Source organism: Phytophthora parasitica, assembly GCF_000247585.1.
Source record: "Phytophthora parasitica INRA-310 unplaced genomic scaffold supercont2.1, whole genome shotgun sequence".
Lineage (NCBI taxonomy): Eukaryota > Oomycota > Peronosporomycetes > Peronosporales > Peronosporaceae > Phytophthora > Phytophthora nicotianae.
The window spans coordinates 2710342-2731015 of NW_008634126.1; the positions used below are offsets into that span (position 1 = coordinate 2710342).

The 20674-nt window shown below is 51.4% G+C and overlaps 9 protein-coding genes across 21 annotated transcripts in view; 2 read left to right on the forward strand and 7 right to left on the reverse strand.

Moving 5' to 3' along the window:
- The window catches only part of PPTG_00698, a 1816-nt gene extending 1061 nt beyond the window's left edge, over positions 1 to 755 (reverse strand). For both annotated transcript variants that reach the window (XM_008892148.1, XM_008892147.1), the window contains exons 1-5: positions 643 to 755; positions 490 to 559; positions 380 to 409; positions 238 to 304; positions 55 to 160 (exon numbers count right to left, since the gene is read on the reverse strand). In XM_008892148.1, the coding sequence (XP_008890396.1) occupies positions 55 to 160; positions 238 to 304; positions 380 to 409; positions 490 to 559; positions 643 to 654 (285 nt within the window). In that variant the 5' untranslated portion in view covers positions 655 to 755. The remainder of the gene's footprint in view (positions 1 to 54; positions 161 to 237; positions 305 to 379; positions 410 to 489; positions 560 to 642) is intronic.
- Positions 756 to 767: 12 nt separating this feature from the next.
- On the forward strand, positions 768 to 3532 carry PPTG_00699 (hypothetical protein). The gene is made up of 2 exons (XM_008892149.1): positions 768 to 1566; positions 1633 to 3532. The coding sequence occupies exons 1-2, from the start codon at positions 807 to 809 to the stop codon at positions 3492 to 3494; spliced, it is 2622 nt and encodes an 873-aa protein (XP_008890397.1). The 5' UTR covers positions 768 to 806; the 3' UTR covers positions 3495 to 3532.
- PPTG_20781 lies at positions 922 to 6637 on the reverse strand (the record flags this gene model as incomplete). 2 transcript variants are annotated; one of them, XM_008892979.1, is made up of 14 exons in its annotated part: positions 3526 to 3667; positions 3730 to 4047; positions 4118 to 4183; positions 4255 to 4327; positions 4400 to 4504; positions 4604 to 4629; positions 4896 to 4959; positions 5023 to 5087; positions 5227 to 5532; positions 5601 to 5823; positions 5893 to 6005; positions 6088 to 6103; positions 6176 to 6265; positions 6339 to 6637. In XM_008892979.1, 14 exons carry the CDS (start codon positions 6635 to 6637, stop codon positions 3596 to 3598), a joined length of 1836 nt encoding a protein of 611 aa, XP_008891227.1. In that variant the 3' UTR covers positions 3526 to 3595. The 2 variants fall into 2 exon arrangements, with proteins under 2 accessions (XP_008891228.1, XP_008891227.1); XM_008892980.1 differs by having other exon boundaries at positions 922 to 3667; positions 3730 to 4504; positions 4589 to 4812; positions 5023 to 5167.
- A 208-nt stretch (positions 6638 to 6845) lies between these two features.
- Positions 6846 to 8432, reverse strand: PPTG_00702 (GMP synthase (glutamine-hydrolyzing) domain-containing protein; the record flags this gene model as incomplete). The annotated part of the gene is made up of 1 exon (XM_008892150.1): positions 6846 to 8432. One exon carries the CDS (start codon positions 8430 to 8432, stop codon positions 6846 to 6848), a length of 1587 nt encoding a protein of 528 aa, XP_008890398.1.
- A 174-nt stretch (positions 8433 to 8606) lies between these two features.
- On the reverse strand, positions 8607 to 12617 carry PPTG_00703 (hypothetical protein; the record flags this gene model as incomplete). Its single annotated transcript, XM_008892151.1, has 4 exons — positions 8607 to 9357; positions 9417 to 9496; positions 9557 to 12397; positions 12462 to 12617. The coding sequence occupies 4 exons, from the start codon at positions 12615 to 12617 to the stop codon at positions 8607 to 8609; spliced, it is 3828 nt and encodes a 1275-aa protein (XP_008890399.1).
- Positions 12618 to 12683: 66 nt separating this feature from the next.
- PPTG_00704 (hypothetical protein) lies at positions 12684 to 16039 on the reverse strand (the record flags this gene model as incomplete). The annotated part of the gene is made up of 10 exons (XM_008892152.1): positions 12684 to 13270; positions 13336 to 13708; positions 13794 to 13900; positions 13966 to 14061; positions 14128 to 14728; positions 14798 to 15072; positions 15151 to 15250; positions 15329 to 15426; positions 15495 to 15644; positions 15706 to 16039. 10 exons carry the CDS (start codon positions 16037 to 16039, stop codon positions 12684 to 12686), a joined length of 2721 nt encoding a protein of 906 aa, XP_008890400.1.
- PPTG_00705 (hypothetical protein) lies at positions 15964 to 18287 on the forward strand. Of its 11 annotated transcripts, XM_008892156.1 has the most exons (10): positions 15964 to 16338; positions 16405 to 16540; positions 16602 to 16666; positions 16740 to 16897; positions 16965 to 17080; positions 17148 to 17378; positions 17438 to 17569; positions 17646 to 17733; positions 17815 to 18036; positions 18108 to 18287. In XM_008892156.1, exons 1-10 carry the CDS (start codon positions 16206 to 16208, stop codon positions 18207 to 18209), a joined length of 1383 nt encoding a protein of 460 aa, XP_008890404.1. In that variant the 5' UTR covers positions 15964 to 16205; the 3' UTR covers positions 18210 to 18287. The 11 variants fall into 11 exon arrangements, with proteins under 11 accessions (XP_008890404.1, XP_008890401.1, XP_008890410.1 ...); XM_008892153.1 differs by having other exon boundaries at positions 15964 to 16540; XM_008892162.1 differs by having other exon boundaries at positions 17438 to 17733.
- Positions 18285 to 19244, reverse strand: PPTG_00706 (hypothetical protein; the record flags this gene model as incomplete). Its single annotated transcript, XM_008892164.1, has 2 exons — positions 18285 to 18902; positions 18978 to 19244. The coding sequence occupies 2 exons, from the start codon at positions 19242 to 19244 to the stop codon at positions 18285 to 18287; spliced, it is 885 nt and encodes a 294-aa protein (XP_008890412.1).
- A 76-nt stretch (positions 19245 to 19320) lies between these two features.
- On the reverse strand, positions 19321 to 20658 carry PPTG_00707 (hypothetical protein; the record flags this gene model as incomplete). Its single annotated transcript, XM_008892165.1, has 1 exon — positions 19321 to 20658. The coding sequence occupies one exon, from the start codon at positions 20656 to 20658 to the stop codon at positions 19321 to 19323; it is 1338 nt and encodes a 445-aa protein (XP_008890413.1).
- Positions 20659 to 20674: the final 16 nt, after the last annotated feature.

Below are 20674 nucleotides of genomic sequence, written 5' to 3' on the forward strand. Positions count from 1 at the left end.
CGATAGATAATCAATACCAGAACCAGTCATTAAGTTTTGCCAAATCAAACGTACGTCAATTTCGCGACTCTCAATGTCGAACACGTAGATCAGCAGCTCTACGCTTCGGAAAATGTGGTCCCGCTGACTCTCAAAGTAGTTCTCGTAGAAGGCATCCTGGCTGTAAAGAGCAAAATCAGCACAGAACCAGATTAGCGGGTGTATCAGTAAATGCAGAGCGCTACTTTGCAGTCGTACCCCCCGCAATCCCACAGATTTAGCACCAAGTTGCCCAGGAAGCGCACGTGCGAATGCTCCACGTCCACTACAAAGCAGCAACAGCCAGAGCCCTGTTAATCTCCTCGTATCTAACTCAATTTCGGCGCTATCGATCACGTACGTGTGGGTCCCAGCCGCATCGTGTCGCGAGCTAATCAGTTATAAAATTGTAAGAACACAATGTTAGTGGGAGATCGCTATTTAGCAGCAATATGCAGGGCGGGGTCGTACCAAGGTAGTTGGCAAAGATAATGGAGCGCATGGACGTCTTGCCCGAGCCGGACTTGCCCATCAACAGAACCTATACATATCAAACACGTTCCTCTAGTTAGAAAACCCTGCGCGGTGGCGTATCGGACGGGGAAGCGCTGGCTCGACACTTACTTTCTTCTTCATGACTGCCACTTGGTCTGCTTCTTCGACTTTGAGTTGAAAATTACAGCTGTCCTAATTTCAGATTTTAGGCAAAGACAAAAATACAAAATCTAGATGCTTTTTAGAATTTAGATCTACAGCTCACTTCAACAATTGATAAATATAGGTGGACGATGACAGTCACGCCAATTTCCACCATTACAATGCCGTTAGCGACGAGTACCAATGCACCACCCGCTCTAACATCTAAACCGCGAGCTCCATCTCGACCTGGGAGCGCATCGGCTACAGTCGCTAAGCGCCGATGGAACGCACCTCCGGCAGGTCTCTTTCCAACAGCTTCAACGACATCCAAGAAGAATGAACGCCCATCTACAGCAAACGCCAAGCATCTACCCGATGTTTCAACAGCTCGGACAACGCCGCAAGATCCTCGTCAGCAATTCCGTGCTGCAATGGCCACTGCACCGTCAATCAGCGGTAGGCGTACAAATATTAGAAAGGAGTCAAGCAACAGTCGAAAGATCGATGAGAATCAGAAAACAAGGCAAGAGATGGGCATCGTGGCCAGCCCTCCATTAGGTCGAAGGCTATCGCAGCCATCACGGCTACATTGTGGCAGCGACGGACTTCAACATACTGCTAAAGTAGATGTCATAGAGCCACATGACAGAGTCAGCGATGGGAGTGCTCCCGTCGCTCTTCGAGCTGACTCAAAGAGGCAGCAACTACTTGCGCGCGAGGCAGAACTGAACGCCATGCAGAGTGAACGTCGTCGAGATTCGTTTCACAGCGCCCAAGTCCTTAAAAGTCTGCGACGTCAAGATGTTGAAGCTGACGACGTGAGTCCTCTGATTGAAATCATTTACTGGTCACCCTTCGTGGAAGTCCGACGTGACGCCGCTGCTGCTATAGCTTCTCTGTGTCGCAACAGTACGTTGATATACACTTTCATGGCACTTAAGCGCTGAATTAACTACTTTTGTGCTGTTTATGTAGCCGCGAATCTCGATCTTCTTGACGAAGTAGGTGCGCTTGGTGCAATCCTGACGATGTTGAGCTCACCACTAGATCGAGAGGACCCGGGAATTTCTATGGACTGCGCACAAGCATTGGCTGCTCTTGTACGGTTGTCCGCTGTCAAGACGAAGCTTCTTCAAGCACCCGGTGGCATCGACTGCGTCTTCTCCTTGCTGCATACTACAACAGATCAAAAGCTGCGACTTGCAGGCTTCGAGATCGTCGCACGACTGGTAACAACCGATGAGTGGCGCGAGGCTGTGGCCAAACGAGAAGGCTTCGCATTCATGTTGAAATGCTGTTCCGGCAGTGGTGCACCGCAGACTTCAAGAGGTGCTGCAGGCGATACCCGTACTCGAACGTTGGCTGCTTCAGTGCTGCACCAACTGGCTGTCTCGTGCGATAACAGAGTGTTTTTTTACCATTCCGGTCACTTCACGACACTCGCGGGTCTATTACGAGATCCGTTCTTGGATAAAGATGCAGTCTTTCGCCGGGAGTTGTTGAGTTTCGTGCATTTACTGCTCTCCGAGACAGAAAATGCTCGTCGGTTTGCTTCGATTGGACTTCTATCCTGTGTACTTAGTGTGCTTGGCCGTGGATCATCCTGCTCAACAAGGCCATCACTTCAAGTGAGTCTGCTCGTGGTTGCCATTCTGGACGAGGTCGCCAAGGACGACGTTAATCATGAAGCACTCGTGCAAGCTGAAGCGATGACGCGCCTGGTCCACTTATGCTTCTCTTTTAATGGTATACCAATCGCTGAGACAGAAGCCAAACGCCCACACACGGCAGCAATTTCCACTCAGGCTAAAACAAGTTCGCGACCATTTTCGGCTACTTCAACTCGCCCTCGCTCGGTATCTACTTGGCCAGCCTCGGAAGCTACAGCAATCATTCGTGCAACACTTGGGATCTTCTGCGCTATGGCTCGCAACATCGCCAACCGAGAGCACGTTATTCGATCCAAAGTGCTCGATCACATTGCAGCACGGGAACTGTACGCGTCGTCCGACAAACGTGTTCGTCGAGCAGTTATCAATCTTCTCACGCTCTTGATCTGCTCCAAGAGCAAGCAACACAAACACCCCAACCAGTTAGAAGATGACACGTCTTCGAGTCCACCTGCTTCTCCCCGAGTGTCTAGCCAAACTTCCGAGAGTGACTATCAACACTACATCGAGTTACTTGCACGTGGTGTCGTCAAGTGTTTGTTTGGTATCCTGGCTGGTGATGACTTTGGAATGAAAGTGGATGCACTGAGTGCTCTAGCACAACTCACGCACGACGCTCCGTCCCGACTAACACTGTGTAAACCTGCACTACTGGCAGCACTGGGACAGTTTGCCTTCCATCCGCTCGTATCCACGCGCCTCCATGTCGCTCAGATCATCGCAAACTTTGCCGAACGACCTGAAAATGTGCTGAAGCTTGTGGATGCTGGGCTCCTGCCTGTGCTTGTAAGATACGTGAGTCCGCTAGATCGAAATCATGCAGTTGGCCATAGCAGCGACAAAGGTGTGAGCGAAGCCTTGCTAGTCGAGACCACTCGAGCATTGGCAGCCGTATCGGAGCTCCACGTGGCGCGCTCAAGGCTAGTGGAGAGCGGGGTATTAGGTGCACTGATGCGGTTGATTCGAGTGTCTTCAAATCGATCCGAGGTCCGATCCTATGCTCAATCTGCTGTTAGAAACCTTCGACATGATGCGGCGGCGTTGCGTATTCAGGCAATCTACCGTGGCTGGCATGTACGTATGACTTTCACTGGTGTGAAACGCAGACAGAATATCCGTAAACTCTCCATGCTGGTAGAGGCAGCTATCCCCATGCAACAACGTTAGAAATGTTTAATATTCCACAACAACACCAGCATACTGAAATGTTCACGAGTTCTTTAAACGGTCCATGGAAGTTGGTAGGTGTTCATACAGATCCTGAACTTCTAAGCCTTGTACACACGCGTTTCTACGGGGAAGCGCACGTCGATCAGTCCGGTAATACCAGCCGTAAGCACCTGCAAACAGCAATGTCATGAATGAAAAATATAGCTGCAAGACTACAAAGGTGGAAACGTACGCTGCCAACCGGGACTGGGCCAACTCCTTCCGGGGTGCCAGTGATAAGCAGGTCTCCTTCTTCCAGTGTCATGATGCGGCTCACGTAAGAGATCAAGAACGGGATGTTGTGCACCATGTCACCAGTGTTGCCGTTCTGACGCAGCTCGTCGTCCACCTTCAGCCACAGGTTGAGATCATGCGGTGAAGGCACCACAGACTTGGGGATGAAGTCGCTGATTGGCGTGAAGGTGTCGAGACCTTTAGCGTGAGTCCATGGAAGTCCCGCCTTCTTGGCCTTGGCCTGCAGGTCGCGCGCTGTCATATCGATCGCCAACGCCTGACAAAAGGTCCCGTCATATATATTAATTCACAGGTCAGTCAGTAAAGCTGCATCCATTTTTACGTACGTAGCCGGCGACGTGATCCATGCTGGCGCTCTCGGCAATATCCTTTCCGCCCTTACCGATCACCACCTGCAGATCAACCCACAAATTAACCATAATAAGACCTAAATACATCGAGAGCTTAAGAAAAGATGACGTACGCCGAGCTCCACTTCGTGATGCACCTCTCCGATCCCAGGAGGTAGCAGCACACTGCCGCCGTTGCGCACGTAGCTGCTCAATGCATAACAATCTCGATTAAAAGGCATCTCAAAGGGCCATTCGTGCCCGACAAGTAGTATTTACCTGGTGGTGGGCTTGAGGAAGAGCACGGGGTCCTTCGGGGCGGAGGTAGCTCCCATTTCGCGCGCGTGGGCTTCATAATTCTTCCCGATCGCAATGATCTTCTTGCTGTTGGTAGATTAGTGGCATTTGTGTGTGAGGAATGGAAGGTGTGTGGGGGCTAATTACGATGTAGCACGGATTGGACCGTACCCGAAGTCGACGAACTGCTTAGCCTTTGTCATGACGGAGAGCTACTGAAAATGCATACACATCTCTTGATTGCATGTCACTCTTTTGAGGTTTGACACTAATTTTCATGTTGAAGTGACAGACGTGTATCTGTCGCCTGCATCGCTCGCATTCGTTCTTGCAGCGCCCTCGTCTCGAACTGTATGCGTCGTCGCTCAGCGTTCAAAAGCTCCTCATAGTTCGATCTGGAAAATACACGACGAAGTTTAGTTTAGCGCCAAGTTTTGCCTGTTGCTGTTTTGGTGCAACAACTCTTTCTGTGACGTACAACGAGGAGTGGACACGAAATCTCAGTGAACCAGGCGTTGGTGGAGGCACACATCCGCTTAACACTACAGCGCAATTCAGATTTTAGTTGTCTATTGACAAGAGCTGCCAACCCACAAGGTTCTTACCGCTCGTCGGATTGGAAACTTCTGGAATGCTCAGCATCTTCGAAGCCACGGCTTGTTGAAGCAAGCTAGTATCATTGTAGTCAAGAAATACTGCTGCCCGTGATCTCTCTTGATCGATTCTCTCTTTGTTTCTTCGAGCAGCCGCCTGAACAATGGCAATTGTTGATTTGCTGTGGCAGAAAATTTCGATTAAGGCCATCGTACCTGGTTTTCGAAAAAGAGTTGGCGAGCAAAGTCTGTCTCTGGTTGTATTAACCTAGGTGGCTTTGCGACGGGCATGTGCTGTACCTGGTCGTGATTACCGTCGCTGTTGTGGTCCACAGTGTGGATGGAGGGGTAGTTAGGAAATGGCGACACAGACTCCAAGGGTTTGATGACCTCGTGGAGATTAATTCTTGCACCAAACTGGTCAAGAAGCATGGGCTGGTGTGACGTCGCAACGCTGACTAGTTGCAGCATGTGGCGCTGGACGACGTCAGACTTTAAGATGTCCGATAAGCTTGGTCGTCTCTGCAAGTATATGTTACACACAATTTGAGCACAACGCATTGTCAACGATATCCATATTATCCACGTACGCTGGAATCTTTTTCGAGCAAATTAGACACAAGGGCCCGGAGCTGCGAAGAATACTGCTCAGAAATCGGAAGCAGCTCCCCGTGCAGAATCTTCCCAACAACTGCACCGAGTGCCGTCCCGTTGAATGGTGGAGTAAAGACAGCGAGCTCATACAGCACACAGCCGAGGCTCCACACGTCGCTTTTGTAGTCGTAGGCGCCACCTTCCAGAAGTTCAGGTGCCCTAACGAATGGTAAGGACAAGCCGTGAATATTAATGGTTAGTAGGAAGTATGATGAGGATCTAACTTACATGTAGTGCGGGGTTCCTGTCATGGTTTGTGCAAAGTCTAAAGAGCTCGTTAAGAGCTTGGATACGCCAAAGTCAGTCAATTTTACGATCCCGTCGCCATCCAACAGGATGTTCTGGCGATGGAGAATCGATACAAGTGTGACTCGATAAGATTACCGTCGAGCTGAATGACCGACTTATCAGATCAGCAATTACCTTAGGTTTGAGATCACTAAACCATGAGTCAAAACTCAATAATGAGTGACAGAACAAACAATGGTTAATATCATATTCATTGCCTTACCGGTGCATAACACGATGCTCGTGCAAGTATTGAAGCGCCAGCACGATCTGGATGAAGATACGCATTATTGCAGACTCGCTCAGACGACCACTACGAGCAGCACCATGGCAGTTTGTGAGAGCAGTAAACAAAAAGCTGGCCTCGAGATTGTGTAGGGGCTCACACGCTCTCTTGTTGCCACCGCAAGAATGCTTCCAAATCTCCTCCACTGGCATATTCCATCACAAGTGCCAACTGCGAATCCTTGTCAACGAGTTCGACGAATTGTATAATGTTAACATGCTGTAAGGTCATCAGTAGCTGAGCCTCCTGTCTTGCTGCCTGCCGTGCAGCATTGTCCTCTTCATGAGGGATTTTCGCGGCGAAGAGCTTACGATCCGATTTCCGACGAACGAGCACCACGTTACCAAACTGCCCAGTGCCTAGCACCGCCAGTGTTTCGTATCCGTCGATATCGTGCATTCTGCAGTGACCTCGATTTTAAAGTCCGTTACGGTCAAGTTGAAGCTAAGAATTCATCCAAGACGACCTGAAAAATGATCGGACAGCGTGCCTCCCTCTTTTGCTTCATTTGATCTGGTTTAGTGTACATGCATGTATCGTTGCTCTATTAGCTTGACGTTACTGTAAAAGGTGTGGTGTCTTACTGCGAGGACTCCACCTATACGCCTTACTCCCATTCAATGGTGGCAGGCGGCTTGGACGAGATGTCGTATACGACGCGGTTGACGCCACGCACCTCGTTAATGATGCGGTTCGACATGCGGCCGAGCACCTCGTACGGCATGTGGTACCAGTCGGCAGTCATGTAGTCCGACGTGCTGACAGCACGGATAGCAACGACCTTCTCGTACGTGCGGCCGTCACCCATAACACCCACAGACTTGACCGGCAGCAGGACGCAGAAGGCCTGACCGGTAGTCTTGTAATGGCCGCTGTTGCGCAGCTCTTCAATGAAGATCGAGTCGGCGTGACGCAGAGTCTCCAGAGCTTCGGGCGTGATCTCGCCAAGCACACGGATGGCAAGGCCGGGGCCCGGGAACGGGTGGCGCCACACACTGGGCTCGTCGATGCCGAGAGCCATTCCGAGCTCACGAACCTCGTCCTTGAACAACTCACGAAGCGGCTCAATGAGCTTCAGATGCATCTTCTCGGGAAGTCCACCGACGTTGTGGTGGGTCTTGATCGTGGCCGACGGGCCCTTGTACGAGATGCTTTCAATCACGTCAGGGTACAGCGTTCCCTGCAGCAAGAAGTCCACAGGGTGGCCGATACGCTCGGCTTCCTCCTGGAACAGCTCAATGAAAAGGTTGCCGATCGTCTTGCGCTTGGTCTCAGGCTCAGTGACACCCTTCAGAGCAGCCAGGAAACGGTCCGAGGCGTCAATGCATTTGAGGTTAATTCCCAGCTTAGTCTGCAGGCGGTCAACGACTTCCGTGGCTTCATCCTTACGCAAAAGGCCGTTGTCGATGAGCACAGCGTGGAAGCGGTCGCCCAGAGCACGCTGCAACAGCACGGCAGCAACGGAGGAGTCGACACCACCACTGACGGCGCCAATGACGTGACCCTCGGGGCCGACGGTCTCGCGCACCTCCTCGATGAAGGCGTCGGCGATGCTGCGCATGTCCCAGTCCGTGGGCGAGTTACAAATGTTGACCACGAAGTTACGGAGGATGTCCTTGCCGCGCGGGCTGTGGGTCACCTCCGGGTGGAACTGGATGCCGTAGAACTTGCGTGCCACATTGACGATGGCGGCGTGTTCCGAGTTTTCGGTGGTCGCGATGTCCACGAATCCGTCCGGGTTCTGGTGCAGCTTGTCGCCGTGGCTCATCCACATCTGGAACTCGTCCGGGAGGCCCTCAAACAGACCACCGCAGTCCACGCCGTTCTTGCGGGTCACGATGGCCTTGCCGTACTCGCGGTGCTGCGACGGAGCCACCTTTCCGTTGTTGGTGAAGGCCAGCTCCTGGAGACCATAGCAGATACCAAGCACAGGCAGCTTCTGCTCCTCGATAAGCTTCCATACTTCCGGGTGCACGTGGGGAGCGCCCTCATCGAAGACGGACTGCGGACCGCCAGACAGGATGATACCAGTGAGCTGGTGCTGACGCAGCTCGTCGGCGCTCACCAGGCACGAGTAGAGCTCGCAGAATACGTGCAACTCACGCACACGACGTGCGATAAGGTGGCTGTATTGCGAGCCGAAGTCCAGGATGGCCACCTGCTTGCGGTTGGTCACGGGGGAGGTGTCGGCCATGTTGAACGGGGTCGGAGGAGTGTTCGGCGTGTTCGGTTCTGACCAGCAAGTGGCTCACAACCAGTAGGCGGACACCATGACGTACCTCCACCAGCCAGCCACACGCAGCCAATCAGCTGTCAGAATGTTATAAGATGGCTACATCTAGCCATTTTTATCCACCAATCACAGCGCTCAATCCGAAACGACGCGCAGCCCTAATTGATCCGAGGACGGACTTTTTGAAGCTGCAGCGGCTTGGCGTAGTGCGGCGACGCCCAGTGACGACATGCGCGGGTTCTGCAACAGCACGAGCGTCTCCAGTTGACTCGATGCCAGTGTTGGAGCCAGATAGGCCAACACGCCGCGGTCCGACAGGAAGTTGCGGCTCAGCGCCAATACGCGCAGCTGACTGTCGGCCAATAGAGCTCGTGCTAGAGCGGGGCAAGCAGCGTCCGCGATGTGGTTCCCACTGAGGTCGAGCTTCCATAGCGCTCGGTTGTAGGTCAGTGCCTCGAATAGCGCGGCAGCACCGGCGCTACCCACTTGGCAGCGTTCTAGAACCAGTTGTTGCAAGCAGCTCGGATTCTGAGCTAATGCACACGCGAGGGACACGACGGACGCAGGAGCGAGCGGGACGTTAGCCAGTACGACAGACACAAGCGCGAGGTTGGAACTGTGCCAGCTGCGCCGCAATATGGTTGCTAAAACGGACGCGTGGGAAGCTCGGAGTGGCGCGTTGCACAGGATGAGAGACTGCACAGGGCAGTTGGAGGGGGAGCTGGAGCACGCGTCGAGTGCGTCCACGACCTGCTCGTTGAGGTTCAGCAGTGAGTTGCTGGACGTTGAACTGGTTGTGAAGAGACCACCGCCACTGTCGACAATTATGCTGGTGGAAAGCGAAATGAGTTGTCGGAGCTGGGGTCCCTTGAACACTGTGCCGCCGCTGGATGGAACAGTAGTAAGTTGCCTGCTTCGTGGGCTATTAATTTTACTAGAGTTTACCTGTACGAGAGCTGGCATATTCCGGTTTGGCGCACACGATTGAGAAGCGTGTAGAAGAGCATGGACGGAATCTCGGCGCGCTGCAAACAAGTCAGGAGATTAGTGATCATTATACGCGTTGACAGAATGGAATAGCTTACCTCCTCGAGTGTGAGAGGCTTGTCCAACTTGATTCCAGGAACAGTACCAGGCTTTCGCTGGCCACTGACAGGTGTGGGTTCTCTTGACTTGGTCAGTGATGAGCTGCGCACTTGCAGCACACTCTTTTCAAGTAGAGCCGCGGCCTCCCACTGACGGAAGCAACGCTCCAATGGCTTTTGTGATGCTGCCGCCAATAATCGTGTCTGGGCAGCCTTTTTGGCCATGATACAACGTGCTTGGCGCTGTGCACGGTGACGACGGAATGTTCGCTGTAAAAGACAAGCTGCCTCGTACTGCTCTCGTTTTGTCGCTCGCGTGGCTTCTCGCCAGCCATAAAACAATCGACACACTCGTTGGAACGCTATTTTCTTTGCCGCTTTCTTGCCACGCTGAGCAGCTACCGAATGCCTGTCAAGCGTGCTGAGGTACCGTCGACGCATCAACCAGCATCGGAGTCGGCGTTGAATTTTGATTGCTGCAGCGTTTCGCCGGGATTTTTTGGCGTTGCATTCTGCACGAAGTTGTCGGAAGAAGCTCCGTGCTAGGGTGTAGAAGCTCTGTTGCAGTCTACCCAGTAGACGACGTTGCGCCGCTCGCTTTTCAAGTACTAGAAGTGTACGAGAGCGCTTTCGCCTATGCCTCCACCACCGCTGCACCTGAATTACAGCAGCATGACGCAGTGAGATGCACCGGGATAGAGCTAGCAGACATGCCCATAATTTGATATCCCGGGGCTGGCCCTTAAGCCCACTGCCAAATGTTACGGCCCCATTGACCAGCATTTCTGCCACACGCCGTCGATGGAGCTTTTGGCGAGTGAAAAATCCCCGAACGAGTCCCTGGATGCGTATTACAGCACCATATCTCCTTTTGTGGTAGGCTTGAACACACTGACGAAGAAGGTCGAATACTGTTTGCAGCAGCTGGGATTCGCGTGAACGCGTGAGCTCCGCAAGGACATTGAGCGCTCGTCGACGGCGCGTTCGAACCCGTTTAGCTTGCTTTCGAGCGAGTACGCCCCTCATGTGCTTCTGGATATTCACAGCCGCACCTCGTTTCCGCAGACGACGGACGAGCGCGTGGTTTGCGAGTGCCCGCCAAGAATTTAACAGCAGTTGTCGCCTGCGATCCGAAACCAAGCGATTCATCGTGGCTGTTGCAGCCCGGTGGCGTCGCAACTCGACATGATACTGACGAACTGCTAACCTTGAGCGATATCTTCGTTGAATGAGTCGTGAAGCCCAGTCACGTTGCTTTCGACCCTCAACAAGTTCTGTATGCCACGCTTGAAACACACGTGATAACACGGATGCTGAGCGTCGGGCAAGACACTGCTGCAGAATACTATTTTGTTGTCGACGCAGAAACAGCATCTGTTTACAGAGCTTGCGGCTGCGCCAGGCTCGAAATTGTCGCTGAATGAGCACAGCAGCATTGAGGCGCTCCTGCTTTTGAGTGAGAACAAAACTGCGCCACCGACGGAAGACTCCAAGTTGACCAAGCTCGGTACGACGACCAGCAAACCTCGCTAAGAGAGCCTCGCGTTCAATTTTTCGAGCACGGAGAGCTCGAACTGTGTGTTTGTCTCGCGCGATCTGAAGCAGTGATTGGATTTTCCTTGCGGCGGCATTCAGTTGTAGCTCGATCAGTCTGTCGTCTTGGTCACCCATGGCAATATTCTCAAGTTCCTCCTTCTCTCGTTGCTTCTCGCACAAAAATGCAAGTTCCTGTCGGGCTTTTAACCCTCTCCATGCGCATTGAATCCGTAATGCCATCGCATGGCGGCGCTGCTCCAACACATAAGCGACACCGAGACGCCACTTCGCCAACCTCCAACACTGCCGAATAAATGCTTGCAAACGTGCTGCACTCCTGTGCTCCAAAGCGAAATGTGTTCGCCATGAAGGACTGCATATCTCCAATAAGAATCGCTCATGACGGGCGATATAGTATTCATCCCGAGGCAGCCGCAAAAGCGCTTCAGCGAATACCTTTTCTGCACCCGGATCGTCCCCAGTACGTAGCAAACTTGCACCTTCCAGAAGAAGCTTTGCACCAGGGAGTTTAACTGACGCTGGGTTCATCCTGCGTCGAGCTTCACGAAGAGCTGAAAGAACTAAAAGCGGGGCATTGGCTGGTCCAGCGAGCCGCTGCGCTAGATCCAACCACGTCTGAACATCACGACACCATAATAATGTTCGCTGCTCTTCGTTCTTTCGCGACGTCGTGAATAATGTGTGCGCAGTCTTCTCTGATGGCAACACGGGAGGAAGTGCAACAAGAGCTTTGTACGCTTGAGTGTAAGTTTCACGCTCTAGTGCACGCATGCCTGGCACTCGGGAGAGCTCTAAAGCTGCTAGCAAGCTGAATTGATACGCTGCAAGTCGATACGGGAGCGATGATTGTCCTTCGGCAAGATACTGAAAGTACTGCGCGCTCTCTCGATGGCAATCCATAGCTGATGCTGTTAACGCTGACAAGAAAATGGACTCATTGAGCCGAGGTGATGTCGGATAGCCTTCAACAAGCAGTGTGCATACAGCAAGAGCACCACGGTATGAACCAAATTCAATGTAAAGCCTCACGAGCTGTAGCAGCAACTCTGGGCTCGATTTGCTGCTCGGGTACTCCATCGCAATGAGAAATGTGCTATAGGCCTCTTGTAGGAGTATGGTGTGCAGTGGCTTGGCATTGGCAGTTAAGTCACGGGGTCGTCGGGACTGTGTAGTTGATGAAATCTCGAGAATGGAAGGCATGTGTAATGCCCTCACGTGGGCTTCCCATAGCTGGAATTCTGTGATCGCAAGCTCAGCCCAAAGTTTCTCCGAGTCGGCTTCGTTCTGCCAAATAGTTCATCAGTATGAAATACTTCAGTATCACGGAAGGAGATGAATTTGTGCTCACCTCGATGATCGCTTCCAAAGCATTTACGGCATCTTGATACAGCCCACAATGCCGATCCTGGAGTGCTTGAGTATAGGCCTCTTTGGACTCTTCGCTCGAGAATGTTAAACCCGTATCATCTTTGATAGCTGCTGTTGCTGTGTGTATATGATTCATCGCTCGAGTAAATCGACACTATCATTGAGCTCTTGATCACCAGTTGGCTTGTGCTCCAAATTTAAACTAACGGACGTCTAGGTTAGCGTTGGTTGGAGGTGCAACGAAGAAGTTGTCCAGCTCCAACACAATGCGAATGCTCTTGCTGCAAAGTTCAAGTAGCTCTGGTCCTCGGACATGTGCTTTAACAAGTCTTGCCATTTCGAGAAACGGAATCATAGTTTCAGCGCGTCGAGCAGAGGTGCCCCGTGGTAGCCTTTTGCTTTGGTCATCAAACTCCAACTGCTGCTCCGTTTTGTTCACTTCATGCTCTAACGAGCAAAAAATGCTACGACATGGTCGATCCTTAGAGTGCTCAGCGTGTGGAGGTTGCACAAACTCGTTAAATCGTTCTATCCACGAGGCCACAAACATCGGATCCGTCACGAAGCCTGCCGTATCATGGTCGAGGAACTTGTGCACCAATTCGCTAAGCTTCGTAAAACGGAGTTCGAGGCTTAAATCCTTCGTGCTCCTAGTAAAAAGAAGCAGGTTTTTCCACCCAGCATCAGCCCAGCGGAGGGGGTTCAGTAAAGCACCCAAGGCCTTTACACACGGTTCATTCAGCGTCGACGTTATCGAGACGGAGCCTTTAACTAGGTCACCAAGTGATCCTGTACCACCAACTTTGTCAGTTTTCATGAATTAGGTATATGAATTAGCAGAATAATGTTCCTACCAAGTCCAAGTCGACGGATCATCTCGAATAGTCTTGCCGCTGGATAATTTTCGTACGTTGCCATGAATTTTTCAAAGGATATTGTTGAGGTCCCGCCGAACAACTCGGCTAGTGTCGCTTCAAGCAAAGCTTCTTTACCAAGTGCCTGTTGGAAAGCGTTAAACTCCTGAAAGCTCCATCCACCATTGTGGTCAGCGTCGAAAGCATCAAAAATCATCCTCATCACGCGTTCACGGTGTTGACTTTTTCCCAGACTTAACAGCAGTACTGCCATTTCCTGTGAACGATCCAAAACATCCGAAAGCGATTGATCTAACTCGCCCAGTACAAAAAAACTATGAATTCCAGCAGCAAACGATAAACCCGTGCACTCCTAGATTGTACCGAAAGAAAAAATATCAGCGACGATCAAGAAAAATGCGGGGTTTTTTGTCCTGCTCAACAAAATAATAACTTACCTCGAGATTAAAAATGAAATCCTCGCGGAAGTCGATACAGACGCGTAGATACGCGCCGACAACAGGCTGAACCCCTCCTCCACCACGTATCGCTGACTGCACCGTAACTACGGCCATGATACAAACCGCAAGTTAGTATTTTTATTAGCATGATCGTACCGCCGTCGTGAACCTGAGATGTTTGTCCAAAGCGATTCAAATGATGACCACACGCGGTCTTGCTGCATTGCCTTCTCCACCGAGGACGCCAAATCAATTCCTTCCTCATCTGCGTTCGACATCGCGAGATCAAGTTGGACCTTATTCCAGAGTGCAGTGTAGATAAGACCCTTACCAGTGATCTCCGGATTCAATAAGAAATTTACGACCAGGCGCATAGCATCGATGTCCGGATCCTCAGGCTGGCTGTCATCACTGTCATAATCGAATCGCCCATCCTTCTCACGTTTGGTTCTGTTGGTTTTGACTTCTGCATCGCTATTCGGTGGATAAATTCCCAGTCGGAACCTGATATTATTTCCAACAGAAGCCCCGACGCGTTTTAAAATCGGAGAACTAGTCGGTGCTTGCACTGGCGTCGCGTTCTCACCAATATGAATGTTAACATTCCACTGGAGTTCCCCATCATCAACATCAGACTTTAGGTTGACGTTCGGTAAGCTCTCAAGGAGGCGATCCTTAGCTACAACTGTCCGTCGACGGCCAGTAGTTACCACCGCTTTCACGGTTCTTTTATCCAAAGCAGCCAGTAAAGCATCCATGCGCTCTTCCAGGCTTGCCACGCCCTCGATGACAAAATCGCTCACAATCTCCCAAAGCGCCTCTGGTTTCTCGCGTTGTCGATTTTGTACCCATCCTGTCATGACGCGAAGGATGTCTCCACATCGCACAAGTCCGAACTGGTCCACCATCATATCTCTAACAAGTACTGTCGCCTACAGACGAATCAAGCAAGGTGACGGTGAATTTTGCATCGTTGATAAATCCGAACTGCATTCACCAACCTCTGTCCGTGAGAGCGACAGACCACCGTCCGATGCAACCTTGACCAGCCGCTGCAGGGTGCGAGTATCGACACACTTTTTCATCTCAACAGCAGGGAGCACGCATATCGACTGGTTTGACCCCATTGGGGGAGGTGGACACACTATACTCTGAAGTCTTCGAGCGAAACTTTCGGCTGTGGAAGCTGGTAGGGCCGTTAGTGCTCGCTGGCCGTCAGTGACTTTGCTAGGCCCACTGCCTCGATCAACTACCGCCGTTGGTCTTATCCTCTCGTCTGACAAGATCAAAGGTGCAAAAGAACATTAAAATCAGCAACAGTGAAGAGCTGAATGCCAAGACAAAGCAGAAATACCTGACGTCGTCACTCGTGCAGCTTGATAGTCCAGGTAGGCCATGTGCTTCATAAGCTTACCCTGCTGGACTAATAGTTCACCAGAAGATGTTGCTACACCCTGCATACACCCGACAGAAACAGCATGAAGTCAATCATTTTATGTCATGCATGGCTGATACATGTATCAAAGCCTCACCGCCTCTAGATCACTCATGAAGAATAGAATCTCTGGATCTGCGAGAGCTTTATTAACGACAGTTTGCCGTAAGACCTCATCATTGTCACCAAAAAGACCTGCGCCATTGTATACAAATGACTTTAGCATTCGTTTCCATTCTTCATTGCGCATTGTGCGTCCGTACGTCGAATTAGCGGTCTCATTGTGGCCTCCTGCAGCACATCAGCTCCAGGAGCGAACATTTTCAACCCTCTCGAAGCTGACGACACAATTATCGTCAACTCGCACTTGTTGAGAGTCTTCAGTCCTCCATTGTCTAGCAGTGAAAGTACAACTAGATGCACAGAAGTTAGGTTTGCTTTCCAATTCTTTTCTCACCTTCTGCGTGACCTCACACTCGAGTTTTTGGGGCTTCTTGGCATCAACGAGGAGTGCCAGCCCGCTAAAGAAATCCATGACAGCCAGCTTCCTCGTGCCTTTCTGATCCAGCGCCTCGAACATGGCCAGTAGTTGCAACATATCCTTATCCGGACAAAGTGGCGTCACGATGGCTTGGAATACGGGAAACGGCAGAAAATACTGGAACACAAGGTCGGATCGGCGGCGATGCACCTCCTGTTGGAAGCGCAGATGCAGTTGTTCCAGCTCCGGCCACGAGCGCGGCACTAGCGGCCGCAGCTTCCAGCGTACTCCGCCGCCGTCCCCACCCTTCGACTGGCTCACCCCCATTATCGGATACGGAATGTCTTCAGCTTCAACATCGCTCGGATTGGATGAAAATTACGCAATTTTGACCAATACGACGCATGCTGAAAAGTTACAATGGATGTTGCAATGGATTTTTCCTTTCTTGTAGTGAGGAGCTCACCATAGTCAAAGAGTGCCCGCTGCCGTGATGGAGAACAGGTTCATCCCGCAGGCGATTGAGATCGTGACGGAGGCCATTAAGGAGGACAACAGCAAGAACTACCAGGAGGCCTTTCGCCTGTACAAGAAGGCGCTGGAGCACTTCATGATCGGCGTCAAGTGTACGTTTGCCGGCGATGTACATTGCTTCAGTGAATTAACTGACCTGCCTTCAATGTGCTGTACAGACGAGAAGAACCCGACGTCGAAGGAGATTATCATGAAGAGAGTGGAGGGCTACATGACACGCGCGGAACAGCTGCGGGGGATGCTGGAAAAGGAGACAGCGCCCAAGCCTGTGGCAGCTGTAGTAGACATGGATAAGTGAGTCAACATCGAGTAAATTTTTTAAGCGAGCTGATGGTATTGGTGCTGCTGTTTGCAGAGGCGATAAGGAAGATGACGATGAGACGGATGCGGAAACAGCCAAACTGCGCGGCTCGCTGGCCTGTACGTTGTCCAGATGATGGATTTTTAATCGATACTGTAGCGAATTGACGGGCATTTGGATGATGTTACACAGCGGCGGTCGTGTCAGAGAAGCCAAATGTTAAATGGGACGACGTTGCTGGACTGGATGCTGCGAAGGAGGCACTGAAAGAGGCAGTCATTTTGCCTGCACGTTTCCCGCAGCTCTTCACGGGGAAGCGGCGTCCATGGAAGGGAATTCTGCTGTATGGGGTAGGATTTGAGCATTTTATGTGGACCCTGATGAAGTTTAATGTGCGTTCACCTGCTCGTTCTGTAGCCGCCAGGTACGGGTAAGTCGTATCTTGCCCAGGCCGTCGCAACAGAAGCAGACGCCACGTTCTTCTCCGTCTCATCTTCTAGCTTGGTGTCGAAGTGGCAAGGCGAAAGCGAAAAGTACGATACTGAAGTACTACATTATAAACTCTAGTATTGACGACTCACGTGTGCCTTTGTCTTGTAGATTGGTTAAGAACCTCTTCGAAATGGCGCGTGAGAAGAAGCCTGCCATCATTTTCATAGATGAAATCGACTCGCTGTGCTCGAGTAGATCCGAAGGTGAAAGCGACTCGACGCGCCGTATCAAGAATGAATTTCTCGTTCAGATGCAAGGCATAGGCAACAAACATGACGGCGTTCTGGTGCTCGGAGCTACTAACGTACCATGGGAACTTGATCCAGCAATGAGACGACGGTAAATATTTTGCATTTCGACAGAAGAATGTCCTGGCAGCTGACTACTTCTACCTTCAGATTCGAGAAGCGCATATACATCCCACTCCCTGATATCGAAGCGAGGAAGGTGATGCTCGGGATCCACTTGGGCGACACGCCGAACGAGCTGAGTGATTCCAACTTCACGGCGATCGCAGAGAAAACAGAAGGGTACGATAACACTTTTCTTCACCGTAATGGTCGAGATATTCTTTGAGTCTGATGTTATTTTCTGTCGTGTCCTTAGCTGTTCTGGTTCAGATATCTCGGTGCTTGTCCGAGATGCGCTAATGGAACCTCTCCGAAAATGTCAACAAGCTCAGTTTTTTACTCCGGTGGGGCTGATGACTTATCGCCGGTACACGTGCGTCGCGGTGTTCTGACATTACCTTCTTTTGTTTCCTTCTATGTTTCAGTGTGATGATAAGGCACACCCTGTTCGCAATGGTCCATTCTTGACACCTTGCGAAGATGACCCTCCATGCGCATACTGCCACATGAAGCTCTCTACATGCCGCCCGAAGTGCCCGGAATGTAAAGCCCCGTGCCAACGATGCGGAGCTCTGCGCATGCGGCTATACGACCTGCCAGAGCGTGGCTACTCTGATGAAAAGCTGCGACCACCGATGATCTCGATGGTGAGAATTTGTGTTCGTTCACTTTCAGTTTGGTTTTGCTTGCTGACTCGTGCATTTTACTCGCGCACCAGAGCGACTTTACACGTGTGTTGGAGCACTCAACAGCAACAGTTGCCTCTGACGAACTCAACCGCTTCGTGAAGTGGACGCAGGAGTTCGGACAAGAAGGCTAGATCAACACATTAGACAGATGATTCCGTCACATTTATCTCTCCAAGACCGTGTCAATATACTACCTCGTTGACAGCTTATTTCTGCGTTTCGGACAACGATTCAATCAGACCGTCCAGTTCGTCGGCTGAAAAATGATGTGCATCATTACAAAAATGGCAAGTGAGATCCACACCAGCGCTGCCTACGTCGGTAGCAATTTGCTTCAGATCCGAGGCTCCCATGTCCTTAAGACGATGTGCGTAGTTGTCCTTGGAGCAGCGGCAATAGTAATCCAGGGGCACGCGCTTGCAGTTATTGTCCGTTATGTCAGCTCCAGGGATCAGTTCGTTCAGATACTCGAGCAGGTCGGTGTTTTTCTTCAATTCAGAGGCATAGAACGGGAGTTTGTCGAATGCCAGGTCATCTAACTCATAGTGGCGCTCGTGTGCCTCCGTTGGAGGCATTTTTTGGACGATAAGACCACAGCTGCGCGTGTGATCTTCGTCGGCCTCACTATCGATGCGTACGATAGTCGGAACCTGCTCCGATATGTCGAAAAACCTCTGCCAGTCCAGTTCAGGTACCCCAGACGCCTCAATGGACGTGTTATACGGCTTCGCTGCGCCATACAAAATCTTGGAAATGTGCATATGCCCTCCACGTTCCGGAGCTCCAGCAAGTGACTGATCCACGTAGACGGCTTTGCCACGAACCTATTCAACAAAACACGCGTGGATAAGCTCGCTTTCCTTCGGCTGTACGCCAATATAGCACGAGCTACGCTTTACCTCTCCGACGGCCATTGCCTCGATATATAGCTCCTGGATGTTGGGCGTCTTGACCATCATCTTGACCCGCTCCTCACCCTTGAAAAAGGAGCTGAGCATGGCAGTGCCTGCCATGTACTCGCCCCAGAGCTTTGTACCTTCGGAGATGAGCGGTAGCCCCCATCGCCGTGATACCTCCTCCACCGCATTGCGTGCCATCACTCCAGACACTCGCAGGTTGCCAACATGGCAACGAACCACCACGTCACGCAGTGGTCTCTTCCACATGATTGGCTTGCCAACCGCTGATCAATTTGTGTGATGTAGATGATGTACGGTACACAGAAGTCGCCTATCTTGGTAATCAACAAGTTGCTTTCTTTCGCTGGAGCAGGAGCTGCCGGCCAATGACTTGGCAACGAATGCGATCCTTCTCTTGCAACTGGAGCACCTTGCATTGCTTCCGATAGCCCGAGGAGCCGCCTTCTCCACCAGCGGTTAGTTTTCTGGACGACAGTTCACGCTCGATCACATTCACGGCTACTTTCTTTTGTTGCGGTGGAGGAAATAGTGAGGCCACGTCGATTCTACCGCCACCACCAGCATCGCAACTAGATGGTGAACCTTGAGCTCTTGCCACTTTCTCGCACGAGCGAATCTGCTCCCACATGAAAGGAAGTGTCACAATGGTGTTAAATCTGCTCACGTCAGAGCTCCTGTTATCATCGATAGGCGTGTGGTCTGTGGTCTTACACCCGCGCATCGAAATCTCGTCGGCACTGAAAATACGCGCGCCACAACACGAATACTTTGCCGCTGGACCGTGATCAACAATTGAGCCGAGGTGATAGGCGCAGTCTTGCAGCTCAAGTAAGGTGCACTTCTGCTTGCACACAAGGCATTGAAAGTATTTCGTGGAGCCCCAGATGTACCAGTATGCTGCGCTCCAAAAAGTGCTCTTGTCGGCGCCAAGGTCTCGTAGAAACGTCTCGACTTGCCACCCAGCTTTGGCTTGATGCCGCCCCACCAATTCGCCATATACACCGATTTGACGCCTACCTTTATGACAACCTACGCTCTCCCGTTCGCCCTTAATAAAAAGCAACTCACAATTTATGCATAGATCGAGTCGTCGGCCACCATCTTGAACATTTTTCACCAGTGCCTCGACCTTCTTTCGCCGCAGCTTTGACAAGATTTTGTCCTTGGGGTCGTGTAGCGTCTGCAGCAGCTCGGGCGTGCAGTTATTAGCGATCTTGGAGACGGCAATGTCCGATAGACAGCCAAAGTCTACGCGCAAAAGCATGAATTCCTGTACGCGCCCCGAGATGAATGTCACACATTCTTCCACGAGCTCCTCCATCTGCAGGAACTCGGAGGATACGAGGATGGACGCTATGTTCTCCAATGTGATACGCGGTCGCCACTCGTTATCGCGCTGGTGCATGTATTCCACGAGAAGCTCGAATATCTCCACGTCGCAGTGCACGGAGATGTCGATCTCGTCGTGTTCGTTGGCCTCGTTTAGATACGCCTGGAAGTACTTCATCTTGGCCAGCAGCAGGTCGCGCTGGCATGTGAACTCCTTGCTGCTCTTGCGGTACTCGTCGAACACATGAATAGTCACGTTGCGAGACGGCAACGATGTAGGCAAAGCATCGCTCGTGGCCGTGGAGAATAGCAGCTTGTTAGTCGACTTCATCAGGAATGGTCCACCC

Bases quoted from the DNA above. Each gene is read 5' to 3' on its own strand.
- PPTG_00699 (XM_008892149.1), top strand. From the start codon at position 807: ATGACAGTCACGCCAATTTCCACCATTACAATGCCGTTAGCGACGAGT. The intron at 1,567-1,632 runs GTACGTTGATAT...CTGTTTATGTAG, and splicing joins AGCTTCTCTGTGTCGCAACA to CCGCGAATCTCGATCTTCTT.
- PPTG_00705 (XM_008892153.1), top strand. From the start codon at position 16,206: ATGGAGAACAGGTTCATCCCGCAGGCGATTGAGATCGTGACGGAGGCC. The intron at 17,570-17,645 runs GTACGATAACAC...TCGTGTCCTTAG, and splicing joins ATCGCAGAGAAAACAGAAGG to CTGTTCTGGTTCAGATATCT. The intron at 17,734-17,814 runs GTGGGGCTGATG...TCTATGTTTCAG, and splicing joins AAGCTCAGTTTTTTACTCCG to TGTGATGATAAGGCACACCC.